This window comes from Gallinula chloropus, assembly GCF_964237585.1.
Source record: "Gallinula chloropus genome assembly, chromosome: 19".
Lineage (NCBI taxonomy): Eukaryota > Metazoa > Chordata > Aves > Gruiformes > Rallidae > Gallinula > Gallinula chloropus.
Window position 1 is genome coordinate 4870536 of NC_140104.1, and position 17962 is coordinate 4888497.

Genomic DNA, 17962 nt, shown 5'->3' on the forward strand with positions numbered 1-17962 from the left:
TGCTGCCATGTGTTGGGGCTGGGGAAGCTGCAGTTGGGGGTCCCGCACCTCTTTGAGGACTGTCTGTCCTGGAGTTAACCGTAGAGGGACAGACGGTGTCTCAGCCGAGGTGCTGAGCAACCCCAGACCCATTCACGCAGCACCCAGCACCCCTTTGGGGACCTCAGACATACCCAGGCAGAGCAGGGACCCCACCCCCCCAGCCTATGCTTTCCCATGGCACATCTCCTGCTAGAGCCTGCACAGCCAAAAGTGATTTGCAAATTATCCGTGCTCCAGGGCTCATCTCCAGCTTGTGGCTTCTCCTCTGGCTCCAGAGAAGTCCTAAAGGAGTAGGGTAAATAAAAGTGGGGCTCCTTCCCGGGGCCCACAGCACCGGTGAGCAGGAGTGTGCAGCTCGTGCAGGCGAACCCAAGCCTTCTCCAGAGCATTAGTCAGTCATTAAGGCAGCAGGAAAGGAGCCTCCCTCGTCCCAGGCTCGGCTTCGGTTTTTCCTCTCAGTTTCTGACATAACCAGGTCACTCTTTCCACACTTCCCCAGCGAGCCCAGAGCCGATTCCTGATCTGGATGGACGTGACTCACCGCCTTTTCTCATGAGCAACTTTCCGCCCTTGATACGCTTTGGCGGGGCCTTTCGCATACCTAAAAAAGGAGAAGGGTGGCACAGGGGGGAAAGAGGGCAGGGTCACCCAAACTGCTGGCATCCGCGCCCAGCCCCGCTGAGCCAGAGCCGGCTCCCGGAGCCCTTGGACTCCAGCCAGTTGTGAAGCTGCTGCTTTTGAGCAGGAACAAGGCGTAGCTAAATCTTCCTCATGCTAATCCAGGTGAAATGCTGTCCGGGCCCACAGGTAGGCTGCTCAAACCCTCAACGAGTAATTGGAGCTAATTAGGCTGGGAGATTTTCGTTACCATCTGTCCAGGCAATGCCTGGGGGCCCTGTGGTAATAAGCACCGTGCAAACCCAGAGCTGCCTTACCCCCCCCCGGGGAGGTTTGCCAGTGGGAGGTTGTTCCGGCCACAGTGGGGTGAGTTGGGTTTTCCTTTTCCTTTGCGTAGACGCGGCCTCCTCAGGCAGCTGCCCCGCTCACATGGCGTCGCTTGTGTTTTGCAGTGACTAAGTGGAGGGAGCGTTTGCTGTCCTAGCACCACCAGACCAGACAATCCTTTCCTTGGCTGAAGATCCCATTGGATCTCTTCCCATAATGGAAGCGTGAGTGCCAGGATCCTCCATGACCTCCAGAAGCCACAACTCCTTACCGAGAACTCTGATGGCTCCACGAATGCTTTCCGAAGGTGCCCTGGGGGGCATCGCCCAGATCACCCCCTCGCTGTACCTGAGCCGGGGCAGCGTTGCCTCCAACCGGCACCTGCTCCTCTCCCGGGGAATCACCTGCATCATCAATGCCACCATCGAGATCCCCAATTTCAACTGGCCCCAGTTTGAATACGTAAAAGTGCCTTTGGCTGACATGCCCAATGCCCCCATCTCCCTGTACTTTGACAGCGTCGCCGACAAGATCAACAGCGTGGCGCGGAAGCACGGGGCCACCTTAGTCCATTGTGCCGCTGGCGTGAGCAGGTCAGCCACGCTCTGCATCGCCTACCTGATGAAGTACCACAAGGTGTCCCTCTTCGAGGCATACAACTGGGTCAAATCGAGACGCCCCGTTATACGCCCCAACGTGGGCTTCTGGAGGCAACTGATAGACTACGAGAGGAAGCTCTTTGGGAAGACGTCGGTTAAAATGGTACAGACGCCATATGGCATCATCCCAGACGTTTATGAGAGAGAGAGGAGACCCCTGATGCCTTACTGGGGGATTTAATGTGACTGCAGACAGGAAGCACAACAGAAGGGACGCGCTGTTCCGAGTCGACCAGCCTGGAGACATTCCCTTCTCCTTCTACAGCCAACTTTGGTTCTTTACCATACAGCAGAACCTCAACTAATTCTCACCTCACTTAACCTGCAAGGCCAACGAGTCCCTTCAAAGCATTTCTCTCTACTGGGATTTCCCCCCCCCACCCGCGTTTCTCTGATTTAGCAGAACGAGGTCTCCTCCCTAAGTTCATTCCTTTCATAAAGCCTCTCTCCCTTTTTTAGTCAGTTTATTAGTATCCTAGGAGGAAAGGCCTAAGAGGCGTTTGGCAGAGTTAATGAACAAAGTGCGCTTTGTGATGCGGTAGCCTGGATATTTCGTTAATAGCTTGTTTGCTTCCTTGCAAAACCCCGTAGTGGCTAGGGAGCGGCGCTAGCACGGAAGGAGCGAGGTCCTACTCCACGGCAGAGGGTTTGTCCAAGAGCCAGGAGTGCGCAGGGGTTGGTGCTAGTGCTGGTGTTTTCTTTAACATCTGTAGTGACTCTCAGTATATTAGTGTTTGAGATCTTTAGTCAGCTCTTAATCTGTATTAAAAGTTTAAAAAAAATAAAAAAAAAAATTAAAAAAATAAATAAAATTAAGTGAAGTCAGTCCGTGGCGGCCACAATTAAAATAAAATTTGAATTACTCGAATCAGATAAACCCAAGATCCTTTTTCACTCATTCCATGCTAGGGCAACGGTCCTGGAATACGCTTACACCGCTGAAAAATGCTGGTGGTTTTTCTGTGGGTGGAAACTAAACAGAGATCTTGTCCAAACGTGGCTCAAGATGGGAGCGAGGGGTCGACCCTCCCCTCTCTGGACAGCCAAAGAAACGCTTAGGAAACGGCGTGTGCGTGGCCACCTTCCAGGGGCTGAGCTGCCTTTGCTAATACTCAGTCAGTAAATTGGAAGTAGGGAAATCCGCTTGATTACTTAGCTCTAAGTATGGTTGTGATCTGCCTTAGCCCACTCCTGAATCACGTCATCACGTCCTCAAGGTTACGGTGCATTCTAGAACTATTCTGCGCAAGACAGCGATCCGTTTGACCTCCCGGACAAGGATGGCTTTACGGAGAAGGCTCTGCCTTGGTGTGTGCCAGATGAGAACAGTTCCAACCTGAGACGTGGGAGAAGCCTTTCCGTGGCATAGCTGCTGCCTCCTGGCCATCGCTCCCCTCCCCTGGGATGGGGAAGGAACTGGTTTCGGTGGAGCGCAACCGGGTCACAACCAGGAAAGCAAGGCGAGTCGGTTCCTGGATGAGACCTTTGTGTCCTCTGTGGCATCTCTGCAGGAGGGACACGCAGATTGCTGGGTGCTGAGAGAGCTATCTGATTGAAATGAGATTCTATACTTGTAAAAAAAGAACCAAAAAAAAAATCAATAAAGATTAAAGAAGAACATGTGTTGGTTTCCTGGTCAGGATGTGCTAATGCATCCCAAGTAAGGGAACAGGGTGTAATACCCACCAGCGGCTTGGAACGAAGCTGGAGACCCCACTCTCGAGAAAAACACTGCGATCCATTCCCAGCCGATCAGTTTACACCCCAGCCAGGGTGTCCCACAATTCCTGGCCCTCACCCCCAAAAAAACAGGCAATCAATTTGCCTGTTTCAAAGTCTTTACTCTCCAAAGTCCTGACCAAGCTGCTGAGGTTTCCTGTGTGCACACACACATCCATCCCCCCACAAACCCTTCTTTTATCCCTTCTCCCGGATGCACCTGGACAAAATTGCACATAACCCCCCCAAAATGCTTCCACATGGGGTTTTCCAACACCACCAACACATGGATCTCCGCATCCTTCAGTTAGGAGTACACAGAGCTCTCCTCCCACTTCTGCACGGGTTCCAGCCCCGCTGCCTTATGGTAAACTTTGTCATGGGGTGTGGGGCAGTTCGGGTTTCACAGTCATGTCACTCAGCCCTGGGTTGGGTGACAGACAGACAGGCAGACACAGGAGACTGTTGGGGAACAGGAAAAATTCGTTGTACTCACCTGTTTTTACTGTGAGTTAAGCAGCAGCCGGGGAAAGGCTGAGTAAGAGAAGGAACTGGAGATTAAAAACCAAGATTAAGTGTTAGTCTGGAGACAGTCAGAAAGCGTTGACATTTCAGAGGGGAAAAATACCACGACCTGAAACCTGCTTACAAGATGAAACTTCACCTAAAATAGGGACCAGGTGTAATTTCACAGTATTCCCTACATAAGAGCCGGAAGGTAAAAGTTCTCCACTCTGATTGTGTGGGTTTTGTACACACACTGGCCCAGTACCCAGGGGAGGGAAAGGTGCAAATGTTCAGCCACAAAAAGCATCCAGGCTGACTTTCAAACGAAAGGGGAAGTTACACCTATAAAAACGTTAATTGCCTAAAAAAAAAAAAGCACATAAGGAAAATAATCTCCTGAAACACCCATCCAGAATGTTCCTGGGGAGAAGCCCGGGGCAAGTCACACAAGGAGGTATTTCTTTGCAGAAGTTCCCCATGTCTTCATTCCAGGAAAAGGGATTCTAGGGGAGCGGGTGTTCCCCCCTCAAAAACCCACTTGTCACATCCTCTGACCTACAGAAACCAGAGGGGACAGAGAGCCACAGCCTGGATCCAGGTCACTGCCAAGTGCACCAGCTGGGTGGTCACTCTGCTCCCCATTGGCTCTTCCAAACAGCCTCATCACTTAAGGAACATTTCACACTTCACTTGGTGAGACATCTTTCAAGAGGCACCTGCAAAGAAGGTTTTGGTCATACAGCTTCACTTAAGGGTGTTGTCACCAACACTCCAGGGCTCCTCCTGCCTCAGGGGAAGATTTCACCCACCCTGTGGAGCTCTCCTGGAGATGACAACCTCTGGGTACCAGCACACAGTGAAAGCAACAGGTTTTTGTAGCTGCACCCAGGAACAAGCCACTTCACAGGTTGGTCAGAGAGGAAACGAGCTCTTTATTGAATACAGGGTTTTGACTCCGAACAAAGGGGTTATAAATCAATGCAAGGATTAAGGGAGTCACTGACATCATAAAAATAACACTTACTGGCTCTAAAATATCAGCAGCGACTCCAGCACAGCACAAACTGAAACAGCTCCAACTACTAATCACAAAACCACTTCTAGAAGAGAAGCAACGTTCGCCCAGAGGGCAGAATAAAGAATCACAATATAAAGAGAAGGTTCCTGCTCACTTTTCTTCATCAAGTTATGACACTGATATTTTAATATTGAGAGCTGGAATTAAATACAGGTCCAGAGAGAAGAAAAAAATATATATATTCAGAAAAAGCAGTTTGTACAATAGCAGCTTTTATTGGAAGGCAGGTTTTGTTTCAAATTGAATTAACCTGACATGGAGCTAACCAGAAATTGGAGCATTCCTGGGGTTTTCATAAGCTGCTCCTCAACCACAGGCTGAACTTCACTACCACTTCCCATGGACAGCAGGGTTTTCAAGGGAGGAGCTGCCCAAAACAAACCCAGGTGAAGAGAAGCTGCTGCCAAGAGGAAGAGTCAGTGGAATGGTCAAGTGCAGGATGTAACTCCCACACCGCAAATAAACTCTGAGAAGCTCAGCAAGCTCGGAGAGGTACTCACCTCCAAACACTCAGTGGACAGGCAGGGGAACAGGGTGGAGCAGGGTCTTGGCTCCCAAGCACTCCTACCACCCAGGAAAAGCTGCATCACACAAAGACAGCAGGGAAGCATCAGGAATACAGCTGGGCAAAGCGACAAATATGTTAAATAACCAAGCGAAGAATCTCTTAAAATTCCGAATGTGCACAGATAGAAAAATCCCTTCCCGTAGGTAATCCCAAGGCAGCTCCAGAGAGTGCACACACATTTAATAAAAAAAACCCAAAGCAACCTGTTTCTCACTTCTTTCCTAAGCACAAGACACACGCAGCAGCAGGAGTGACGTTCCTGGAATTAACACAACCAAGGCGAACGGCGGCACGTCCATCAGAGGCAGCAGGGGACACGGCCCGTTACGCTGCAGAGAACCCTGTAACCTTGGATACAGATTGCCAGGGCACTGGGCTCTGCTGCAGCGCTGCTCTGGAGAAGATGCCGAACGCAACAGCCAGTGGTGTCAGTGACGGGGGTACGGGAGGCGATCCGGGCTGTGCGATGCCTTTCTGGGGGGTACCCGTGTGCGGATCCCTTGGCGTCTTCCCGTGACCAGAACGCTGTCTGCTGGCCTCAAGCACAGCAGCACTGCCTGCTGCTTCTCCTTCCACAGGGAGCGGGTGTCACACCTCAGTGAGCGCTGGTGCAATTCCAATCGGAAACGTCGATTCCTTATTTTCACAGACACGCTGGGTGCTTCTTGGAGAGGCAGCGTACCAGCCCGTTAGCAAGCACAAGGAAAACATCACTGAAACATCCTTTTATGATGATACAGCCAGTACTGCATTTAAAAAGCTGGCTGCTTTATGTTTCCTATCGTAGCCTCTTGTTTGTGGTGTTCTCTTTTAATTAGGGGAAAGAAATAAAACTCCCATCTAGCTGAGCGTTCAGGACCACACCAACAATGAACTCCCCTTCCCAACACAGCTTTCCATAAAGCAGTAGCCTTTGAGTCAGGCAGGTGCTCAAACCCACTTGAGAAGTCCCCTCAGTAGCAGCAAGACAAGGTGCTGAAGTGCTTCTGGAATTTGGGGAGAGCTGGCTTTTGTGGGGGGCAGACCCCCCAACATCCCACTCTGGTGATGTACAGCAGCCACTAATGAGGATGGAAAATAATGTATGCGGTCAAAAGCTATGGTGCTCGCTGCTGTAGGGGTTTCACACCTAATAAACGAAGCAGTGAGCAAGCAGTGAGCAACTGCCCTTTTTTTTGGGTAATTTCTGGGCAGCAGAAAGCAGGCAGTCACTGTCACACGATTGAAAATCTGCCACTTGATTAGCTTGAGCTTGCAACTGGAGGCACAAGCTGCTTATTTTATGAATGAGCTAATTTCAGGCAGCAGGAAGATTTATTTTAATTTGAGTAAATAAGGGGGCAGACACCTAGCACTCTTATTAGCCAAGATTCTTTCATTTGGTATAATTAATAGTTTCGTATAACTGAGGTTTTTTTAAATTTTTTTAAATACTAAGCATCATTTTTCCTCGTTCTAATTTCTATTTCAGCAAATAACCACTGGTCAGCATCAGCTTCTTCCAGAAATAAGAATAACTTGGAAAAGCTGTTGGTATCTTTGGAGAGAAGGGAGATTTCCTAGAGATTTGAGAAGCTTTAAGTTGAAGATTTAAGAAGCACCCCTCCTGGTGCTGGGTATGCACCCCACCGCATTCCCTGCACACTGCACAGTGCCAAGGCTCTTACAATAACCCCATGAAGTCCTCACTAGGTTTAAAATTCTGCCACTAGCACTAAAGCTGATTGCATTGCTGCCCGGATGTTGGATCTGAACAGAGAACCAGCTACTTCAGGTGTATGGGAGATGTTTTGTGATAGTCTATTACACTAACCTCTTGCCTGGATGGGGGTACCTACCATAAGCACTAAACAGTGGGTGCATGATACCCTGCTCCAAAAACCATCCCCTCAGGACCACCAGCTTCCAGTGTTAGACCACACAGCAGCAGGAGCTAAGGGCCACCTTGCGCTGCCAGTCTGGGCCAGAGAAACAGGTTCCCACAGACAGCACTATGCTGCACAAGTTACACTGGGCATTCCATCAAGAAAAGCACATTAAGGTACAAAAAAGACAATAAATCTATGTGTGTATATATATATATAAATATCTAGGCAGGAACAGACACGCTGTACCAGCAGAATCCAGTTTTCAATAGCGATGCAGCCACACAGCTACCAAAGGGCTGGGGAAACATAACAAATCATACCTGGAGTTCAGGGCAAGTCTAAGAAAGTTCCTCTAGATTTACAACACAGTAGCAAAGACTGCAAGTTTTAAAACCCCACTGCCTGTACTAAAGAATCCATAAATTATAGGGAAAAGTCAACCATTTTTTCCAGTCCTCCTCTCCCAGTACTAACCAGTTATGCATCCAAATACAGTATAAGTTACCATACAGAACAGTGGAAGTATAAATACACAACAGCTCTCCGCAGCCTCATTCCTTCTAAGCCAGTAATTCATTTTGCACTGGAAGTTCCTGGGACTCACACGTTGTGTGCACTGGAATATCATAGCAGCAAATGTTTAAAGGAAAACATCATGGTCCATATACCAAAAACATTAAAGAGCTGTTTGCAGATGTGTACTTCAAGTATCGAAGTGATCACTTTACACCAATCAGGGCAGCATTTCAGTTTCTCTTGGAAGCTGGGTACTGGCCCCTCTCAGAGGTCAGCAGGCTGCTTCTCATGAGGACTAGCCTGCTTTCATCCTCAGAAAGACTGAAATGCCATGTTTTTTGCCATGCTACATTTCCCCCCTCCCCAGTTATTTCTGAAACCCTGACCATTTCAAGTGAAATCCTTCACAAGCAATTTGTGACAACGGCTGTAACCCGGTACCGGTACAGAACTCAAACAACCCGTGTCAAACACTAACCACACCTCAAGCCCTCACACCATTTACCCCAAGAGTCCTGCATCGTGAGACCTGACACCCCATCTTCAGAGCAAGTGCCTTCAGAGCAGGTCTGGCAAGATGAGTCCTGGAGGTTTGGGCTCCACGCAGTTGATCCAGAAATTCGCACAGCTCGCGTGGTACTGGTGCCCCCCGTACGCCAGCTTGAAGTTATCCGTGTCTGAATTAAAGGCCTAAAACAAAAAGAATTGAAACAAGTGGGACAACTCTCATCTACTCCAGGGTCTAGGAACTAGAGCAGAAAGCGGATCCCGCACAGGTATCGCCCCATAACGACACAGCACAGTAGGACCCTCACCCTCTGAGCAGGCAGGATGATAAACAAGGCTTTATTTTACTCTGCAAAGTGCTGCAGAACTCCAGCACCAGATGCCACTCTGCCCACTGCCCCCTGTATCAAGGGAGCCAGCTAACAGCACACTGTCCGAGCTGACTCCTGAACTCTCTCACCTTGTTTCCCACACCTACTCCTGCCACGTACCCATGTGAGAGAGATGCTTGTTCTGCCAGCTGGGAGACAGCGACCGCATTTATTTTGCTGGGTCTAATTTTGCTGTGATTTAGGCAGGTGCAATTCATGATATTAGTGTTATTTTGGGGTGGATTTGATCCACTTTCTTCTGTTAATTGAATCTGCTTTTTGTCTTTTTTAACGAGCATCTGAGCAGAGCGTGTGAAGCCACGAACAAGCTTAAAACATCTCGATGTTTGTTGCTAGGAGATACCTTCTGATGCTTCACAGCTGCTTAGTTAAAAAAATATCCTACCCCTGCTTCCCACACCCTGGATTTCCTGCAGATTCATAAAAAAAGCCACTGCCTACCAAACATAGCCAAAAGTTGGTATTTGTGGCAACCCTCCCCTACATGTCCCCCCCACCACCACCCCAAAACACTTGTGCAACAGACACACAGGCAGCTACGAATCCAGAAACTCACTGCAGTGACTTTTCTACCACACCACAGAAGGAGCACAAAACCAGAAAGCTATTCACAAGGTACAGGCATGCAGACAAGACAGAGGGGAGGCTCTAGAGCATGTTAGTTGATCAGATCAAGTGTTAACGGTCACAAAAAGATGGCTAGGAGAAAAGGATTCATGATTGGTACAATCGAGAATGACAGCTGAAAGCCAGTTCAGCCTTCCACACTCAGCTAAGAATGATTCTACAAGGAATATGTTCTTTACAGGTTCATACTTTTCTAGGAAGCTCTTCCACAGGTTTCTCTTCTTTCTGAAATAACGTTGAAACCAAAAAGTCAGCAAAACTGCCGAGACATGTTAAAGGGTTGGCACGACTCTGTACAGATCCTGGGATTCCCTCCCAGCTCTGCTAATTGCAACAGACCCCTCCTGACGATCCTCAGAGTTGCATTTCATAAAGAGAAGTCATTAAAAGCTCTTTATTTTTTAAAAATCATATATAATCTCTTAAAGTCTTAGTACCCCAGTTTCTTCCCCATTATGAACAATTCGAGTCCTCAACCCTTTCTCCCCATCTGTGTCACACCTGAAGAAGCCCCACAGATGTAGGACTGAGTATTCGAGTCCCATCAACAGGTCTGATTTTGCCTTTGCTGCTTCCACTTACAAACATTTTTTAAATGCACCCAAGGACTAAATGAAAGTCCAAACTGTAAATTCAACCTGAGCTTAAGAGCTGAGGCCATTACACTTACTTTACTTCTGGAATCCACGTTTAGGAGGCACACTCCACAGGCAAGATCTTGGGCATTTTTAATCCCTGGGCGCAGCATACAAGAAGAGAAATCCAGTGAGTTTTCATCTGGCTGAAGAAACAAGACAATAAAATTTAGGCATTTTCAGAGACTGGCAAATCTTTACAGACATCATGGTAAAAATCATTGCTCTAGTTGGTACTGAGGGCTGTGGCATAGCACATGGCAGGGATGACATACTACATGTTCTCATAATCTGAGATGTGATTTAATCAAAGCCCTTAGTATGTATTTGCAATCCTGCTATGCAATCTCCATCAGCATTCATTTATAACACTCGAGCTCCTGAAGAAGGGCCAGACTACAAAGGAAAGAATCCTTAAGTTCCACGTTCCCACATCAAAAGGGAAGGAACTTCTGAGGAAAGAGCCCAGGCGGCAGCTGTTTAACCGGAAGATAAACAGTGGTGTGTGGGGGCTGTTTGTGCAGCTGCAAGGAAACACAGCACTGGCTGGCACAGCTTCCACCAGTGAGCACCTGAAGTGGTGCCTGTATCGTGCTTGGTGTCCTGAGATCCATACTGTTACCTGATCAAAAAAGGCAGTTGTTATTCTGTTGGAAGGTTTTTCTGGATCTAAATCCCAGTACAGGATGGGGCAGTAAGGTTACCCAAGCTGTGGAAGAATTAAGGTCGCTGGTCATGCACAAGCTGAGGTTAGAGAGAGGCAAAGGCTGGGAGAATAAACCTGCAAATAAGCAATGAATGAATCCAGTCCCTTTTCCGCAGCCACGAGCTAAATGCTAATGTAAAGCTTTGCATAAGGATGGTAGAAAACTGGGGAAGTTTTTTGCTTGAAGACAGTAGTGTGAATAAAAACCATGGGTAGAAACACAAGGAGCTTAAAAAAACAACCCCACCGGTGTGATCCCAGAATGCGTGTGCTCCTAATCCCCACTCTGGGAATGCTGCTCACGCTCCCCCGCCGAACGGCTGGGGAATAATTGGAATCCTGGAAAAGAACACCCTTTAATCTTTAAGTAGATCAATCAAATTAATAAAGGCACTCTAATATTTGTTTACCAAATGCATGAGTGAAGCAAATGAGAAGGTCATCCTGTAATTTGCAGTGAAAAACCACAAGGCTGTGCATAAAATTACCTTGTAACAAAATCCTTTAAAAGATAAAATTAACCTTTCCAAGCACATGCCTCTGAGCTAGAATACTTCTCTCTCCTTAATTGGCACTTCTGTATCGTTTGGGATACGTGATTGTGACAGCAAGGGAAGAAGGTACGGGGTGTACACCTTCCAGTGACCCATGAGGGAAAGAGAAACCAAAAGGGATGACTGGGGGGACTGGAGGAGCCCCTTGGACCCCGCAAAGGGACCGTGTGTATCTGAAGTTGTTGGTCGCAGCTCCTAGCACACTTGAGAATTTAGCTGGGCTGGTACCTGCCAGGAGCCACTGCAGCTCAGGGAACATGTAGCCAAGCTCTGGACTTTAAGGTAATCCCTGTAATCTTCCAAGGAAAAGTACTTTAAGAACTAAATTTTAATCCACTTGCTTAAATCAGGAGAGGATCCTGATAGCTTTCAAGATTGTTACCAGCAACAATGCCAGAGTTCAAACGGATGAATCACAGTCTAACAACATTGTCCACCGAGCAGCAGAACATCACAAGTACAAATTTCATGTTGTGACAGGCTCTGTGCAGCGTGGGGCATTAACAACACCTGCTTGCCATTGCTGTTTGCACTGGAGAGGTCTGAGGTGTGTAAAAAAGGGACCAACCCTTTGTAATACCCATTTTCAAGCAGAAGCCAAGTACTCGGGGCCTTACTTATAAATGAGTGTATACTGGGGAGTGAAAATCTTTAGTGCCCATAGTTGCATTGCAAGAAGGAAACCACAAATTAAAGTGCTTGGTGAAGACACAACGATGGTGGTGATGCACTTGATGCGATGCACCGATACTAACCGAGAGCTCACAACTCCTCAGTACTCACTGAGCTCAAGGCGAGACTGTATCAAGTTCCTACAGACAATTCCTGTAGGAGCACAGGTAAAGAAAGTCTTTTTGCACACATTTCCTGCAATGTACACACACAAGGGGCAAGGTATTTAATGGCAAACTCAATTTCTTGCCCTCTAATCATGTCTAGTCTGTGCCTGCCCCCAACATGCCCCTCCTGCCCCCAGCTCCTTTGCTTCCTGTAGGGTTCTCCTTCTCTTCAAGACCACCCCCTCACCGTCTCTCCTTGTGATGCTGGTCCAGGGGTGTAGAAAGTTCCCAAGCTCCTACCAGACTGTCTCAGAGCAACGGAGCTTTTTGGGGCAGTTCTATTCAGAGGAGGAGGAAAAGCAGGAACCAAAACCAACTCGGGCATTTCCAAATGCAGAGTGAAAGGAAAACAGTTTAGTTATGCCTGTGTTGCTGCACTGTGTGCTCTTGTACTCTGAGCATTAAAACTAATTGGAGGGATATTACAGAGGCAAGATATGCCCACACTATTCTGGCTTCATAAAAAGGCTGATTTAAATTTTACTAAATATCCCTTATTGGAGAAGTCCAGAGACATGTAGGGTATCATCTACATCATTAAGACACCGAGCAAGATAACATCATCCTTGCACATAAGGAACAGTTCTCTTGCAGGGAGCATTAAACCAGGTAACACAAACAAGCACATTTCCATTTTGCAAGAGGAAAATGCAAACCATAAAGTTAGGACACCCCATGAGGTCACTCTACATGTGATTATGATGTTCCTTTTAGCAAAGACACAGATTATCTTTGGTCTTACCGTTAAAGCAGCGAGTGACATGAAGCTTATTAGGTTGTTCCACACTTTATCTATATCCTTCAGCAGCTGCTGGAGCTTCTCACTACACACAGCAGTTGCTTTGATCCCCAGCTCAACCCTCTTTGTCACTCTGTAGACTTCAACGACCCCTGTTGAAACAAAATCCAGTGGAGGATCACAGAGAATTCGCTGCAAGGATGAGTTCCTGAAGCTTTAACTCAGAAGCAGCCCCAAACAGGCACAGCACATGCAAGGCGGCCAAGGACGGTTGTTTAGAAGCAGTTGTTAGATTTATTCAGTGGAGGAGTTGTTCAATGGGACCTTATTGCAGCTTTCAAGTACCTGAAGGGAACTTATAAACAGGAGGGGAAGCAGCTTTTTAAAAGGGTAGATAACATCAGGACAAGGGGGATGCAGTGAAGCTAAAGGAGTAAAGGTTTGGATGAGATATTAGGGGGAAGTTTTTTCCAGAGAGAGTGGTGAGGGGCTGGAACAGGCTGCCCAGAGAGGTGGTGGATGCCCTGTCCCTGGGGGTGTTCAAGGCCAGGTTGGATGGGGCCCTGGGCAAACTTGTGTAGCTCCAAGCCTGGAGGTTGGTGGCCCTGCCTGTGGCAGGAGGGTTGGAACTCTGATTCTTGGGGTCCCTTCCAACCCAGACCAGTCTGGGATTCTGATTCTTTCAGCATAGGCAAAGATTAAGCTAAAAAAAGTAACACCACTGTGGAAAGCGCACTCATATATCACTGGTTTTCAGAGGAGTACCTTCAACGTAAGAGACATGGGAAATTAAAACATACCTAGTAAGTATTCCATGCCTTGAGCAGACTGGATAACTTCAGTGCAAACAGATGAGCTGCTGATTCCATTCAAAGTATCATTTGCTTTCTTTATGACCTGGTGGGAATGAATTCCATAGAAACGATGGGGTTATCTACCTGCGAATAATTATCACGAACGAAACTGTCCCCAAAACAGAGACTGTTATACAAAAAAGGAGGCAAATTAAGTATGAAATAATTGCCACACTCCATCATATGTTTTTATACATTCGTGCTGTAACTGTAAGCAGATCAGGGGACAGCATGGACATTGAGAACCTTAACGTATTCCCCCCAGATAGTCTCATTACCAAAATGGGTTTAAGAGCATGCATGGGTGGCTATCTAGTTTAGTAATGTCATTTAGACTTGGTTGGCCAATACCCAAATGCACAGAAATTTCAAGGAAAACTAACCTGGCTGTGAAACATCTGACACCCTTTGCCAGAAAAGGACCAGCCTCTCCACACAGCACATGGACAAGCCCTTTCTCACCAGTCAGCAGGTGCCAGTGTCACTGCCCCAACACACCTTCCTGGGAGCCCAAAGCACAGGCCACCACATTAACTAGGTAACTTGGAAATTTAGGCAAAAGCCCCATGAATCACAAACAACAGGGAGATCAGGATGGGATCTGCATCTGAGGAGGTAATGCTTCTGCTGCGTGACAGCTTTTGGGTTAAAAACTGCAACCCCTTCCTGCACCCCTATGGACAAGCACTGAATGAACCAGTACCTACAGGGAGGGGAAAAGGTCTGGGGGGGGACTCTGCACTTACTTGCAGGGCACTCTCCAAGCACCTCTGCCATTCGTACGCGTACCTCTCACTTTCCTATGTAAAAGAAAAGGACAGTCTGAATCCTGTTCCCACAGACACTTCCCGCTTCCCCATCACAAAGACATACAGTAGCCAGGTATTTTCAGAGACTATTCACAGAGTAGCTATGAAATCTTTTAAGATACCTATTCCTAATCCCCACCCCCTCCACCCACTCCCCTTCTTTAAATGTTCTCTTTGCACCTGTACCCTAAAATTTGATTTCTGGCAGTCAAAACTCATTTCAAAAGAAAGAACATACATGAATGGGGGAAAGTTTGCATTGCACATGTCTACTCCCAACACATTTGTTACAGCTCTGCAGAATTTAATCTGAGTCCTTTTGCCATCTATTCTCAAGAAGAACAAGAGAAATAACTACCACACAGCCAAAACAGTTAAGCCACTTTGCAAAACCAATGGTCTAGTGCCAGTATTGGGATTCGGTTTTAGTCGTAACTCATTTCCAGTTACAAGCTGTGGCTGCAAGGTTAAGTGATTCTGACTGACTTTCAGACAATGGCATTTTTCCTGCTTCACAAGACTTTACAGACAGGAAAGAAGCCGCCGCCCTTATAAGCAGTTTCCAATCAAAACATCTAACCTTACCCAGATGCCATCTTGGAACCAAACCCTAAGTTCAAATTGCTAAAGTCCCAAGGAGTTGGGACACCTGTGAGATATCAGACCCATGACAGTCGTTGCCAATTTACTTGCATCCCAGACAATTCCTTACCTCAACTTCCCCAGTTAAGTCCTTGTATTTGTCTCTGATGACAGGCAAAGCAGGCTTCTCACTTAGGGTATTCGAACGATCTCTAAATGGCTGTTCCAAAACTGGTAAAGGTGAAGAGCGACTTATTTCTCTGTCACCTAGGCTCAAACTTCTTTTATGAGACCCTAAAAAGTCAGGACATCAACAAGTTATTCAAGTTATTCTGTTACTCATAATGACACAGACTATTTAAAATGAATAAAGAGCTAGCAAGGATGCATGACTGCTGCAGAAGAACCAAGTGATTTACTCGGTGACTGGTGGAAATTTCCCCAATTCCTCAATTCTTACAATTTTTTGGCACAATCTTTTGTTATTTCTTCTAGAACCAGACCTGCTCCAAAAGCAACTGAAATCATTGAGAAGATTCAGCTTGTTTCCAGCGGCCTCTAGAACAATTCCCTTTGGGCAATTTGCAGTTTGATTACAATAATTAGCCTTTAATAAGCACATGTATTACGAGCTTCCTCCAGTCTGAGCAGGCTTACCTTGGACAGACAGGTCAAAGGTAGCCAGTTCACTCCTGATCATCTCTTCACTAGATTTCACCTTGCCTTGGGACGTTGCCACCAAGAAGTCAAACTTGCTGATTTTTGGCTTTTCACTCTGGAATTCTCCAAAGTCATCAGTAGATTCTCTTCGTAGTTCGGGAGAGATGCCACTAGCAAGGAAATCTGCCTCTTGGTTTGGGTCAGCTGCTGCTGCATCCTGTGCTTCTGATGAAGGTCTTGCAAAATCACCGAAATCTCCAATGTCATCGTCACTTGGGCCGCTGAGTATTGGTCCAGAGTCTTTAAAGTTTGCAAAGGCTGCAAAGGAAACGTCCTGTAAAGCATCCTCACTAGAAAAGGTTGTCACTTTGGAAACTGTTGTCATGGTAATGTTTTCCGAACTGCCAAACAAGGTCTCCTTCTTCTGAAGAACAGAAGTGGCCGCAGAGGATCCGCTTCCTGAAGACTGGGCAAAGGAGGAGAGCTTCTTGCCCTGATGAATGTCTTCTTTGTCGGACCAGTCATAGCTTGCCAGGCTGCTGACTGCAGACCCACTGTTACAGCTTCCAAACGGGGCACATTTTAAGTCATCTATATCTGAGAAAAACAAACCCCTACAATTAGAAGCTGAAGTTCAAACGTTAATCTCTCTACACTGTGTAAAAACAACAGCAACTTACTCAAAGTCCTAAAGAGCTGCAAGAACACACACAGTGAATTGGTTCTGCAACAAGGCTTAAACTAAAATAATCTGAAAAATACCTGGGTGTTTAATACAAAGACTTCTCAGTTTAATAAACCTAAGCCTTGACCTTTGAATATTGTCTTACATTTTAAGCTGAAAGGCACCATCCCACTAGGAAAAAAAGGCTAAATGTTTCTAGGCAGTATGGACTGCACAGATCACCAGTTTGGGTTTCTGATGCTGGCAGCAGAATCCACAATCAGAATGTAAACATTAGCAACTCAAACATCTTATCACATTATTGCATCTTATCAAAACCGACCATGCAGAAGACTGGGCTAACTTTTCCATTCCCTGAAATAAAGCATTGACACACTTTGATTTTATATGCATGCTTTGATACCAATAATGTGTAAAAACATGCTGCAAGAGTCTTTAAAAAGTAGAAATCCTGTTTAATTGCAGCTCCCACAGTGCCACACGGCCCACTCCTCAAACCTACAGGTCCCAGGAACGATGTGAATATTGAAGATGGATTTTATAGCTTTTACAAACCATTTAGTCAGTTAAGTATAGAGCAAATCCAATTATTTTGCAGAAAGCTCCAAACATTGCTACTCACCTGGCAATTCTACGGGCCAATAGGTTCTTCTCAGTGCCGTAAGCAGGTATGAGATAAAGCCTGGTTGCTTACGTGAGAGCCAGCAAAGGAGCCTGCACAGTGACCGGGGTCTGCTGGGCTTTGTCTGCTACTGGTTCAACTGATTTTTCACATTTAGGCTGAGATTGATCCATAGTGAAGGCACAGAGAGCCAGAGGCTGGGTAGTTTTCATTAAAGCCTTATAAAAAAAACAACCAAAACCCAAGCAAGCCCTACTATCCTAAGTTTGGCATTTGTTTTCCAGCATTAACGACTGTCAGCTCGGATTAGACATTCAGCCGCTGCTCAGTGCCCAGGGTCAAACGGGCTCAAGGTACAGCAAACCCAAAACCCAGAAAATATATTCTCTGAGCATTGTTATAGCTGAAACTCTTCTGATAAACATCATGGTCACTGCTGGCTGGCACGCAGCACCAGCATCACTGCTGCCAGGGTGGGAACAAGCTGACTTTCCAGCTGCCCTCTTCATTCAATCCGGCCACACCAGCCTGAGAATTATATTTAACAAACCATTCCTGCCTTCATTTATTCATTTTATCAGAAGGGGAGAGCATGTTACGTTCCAGGCTGCTTTCCAGGCATGACCCACATACATAGCTAATTAAGTCCAGCAAATATACAACTTAATACCAGTGGTTAATGGTGACTATGATAAAACGAGAAGGCCCTTTGAGTGGTGTGTCACCTATCAGCTCTGCCTCAGAGACAGCTCCTGTGGCTGCTCCCGTTGCACACCCCAGCAGCCCTGGAGCCAACGTGAGCACCTTGTGTGCAGACAGCAAGATTTCAAAGTGCCACTGGAATATTAC

At 46.8% G+C, this 17962-nt stretch overlaps 2 protein-coding genes across 6 annotated transcripts in view; one reads left to right on the forward strand and one right to left on the reverse strand.

The window, feature by feature from the left end:
* Nucleotides 1–1230: 1230 nt before the first annotated feature.
* On the forward strand, nucleotides 1231–3226 carry DUSP14 (dual specificity phosphatase 14; the record flags this gene model as incomplete). Its single annotated transcript, XM_084272831.1, has 1 exon — nucleotides 1231–3226. The coding sequence occupies one exon, from the start codon at nucleotides 1231–1233 to the stop codon at nucleotides 1825–1827; it is 597 nt and encodes a 198-aa protein (XP_084128957.1). The 3' UTR covers nucleotides 1828–3226.
* Nucleotides 3227–8460: 5234 nt separating this feature from the next.
* The window catches only part of SYNRG (synergin gamma), a gene marked incomplete at both ends in the record, with an annotated part of 38907 nt that continues 29405 nt past the window's right edge, over nucleotides 8461–17962 (reverse strand). For 2 of the 5 annotated variants that reach the window (XM_084272855.1, XM_084272854.1), the window contains 8 exons: nucleotides 8461–8592; nucleotides 9618–9653; nucleotides 10099–10209; nucleotides 12905–13053; nucleotides 13702–13798; nucleotides 14502–14555; nucleotides 15277–15440; nucleotides 15804–16403. In XM_084272855.1, coding sequence (XP_084128981.1) covers nucleotides 8461–8592; nucleotides 9618–9653; nucleotides 10099–10209; nucleotides 12905–13053; nucleotides 13702–13798; nucleotides 14502–14555; nucleotides 15277–15440; nucleotides 15804–16403 — 1343 coding nt within the window. The remainder of the gene's footprint in view (nucleotides 8593–9617; nucleotides 9654–10098; nucleotides 10210–12904; nucleotides 13054–13701; nucleotides 13799–14501; nucleotides 14556–15276; nucleotides 15441–15803; nucleotides 16404–17962) is intronic. The other 3 variants (XM_084272858.1, XM_084272857.1, XM_084272856.1) reach the window with 3 other exon arrangements.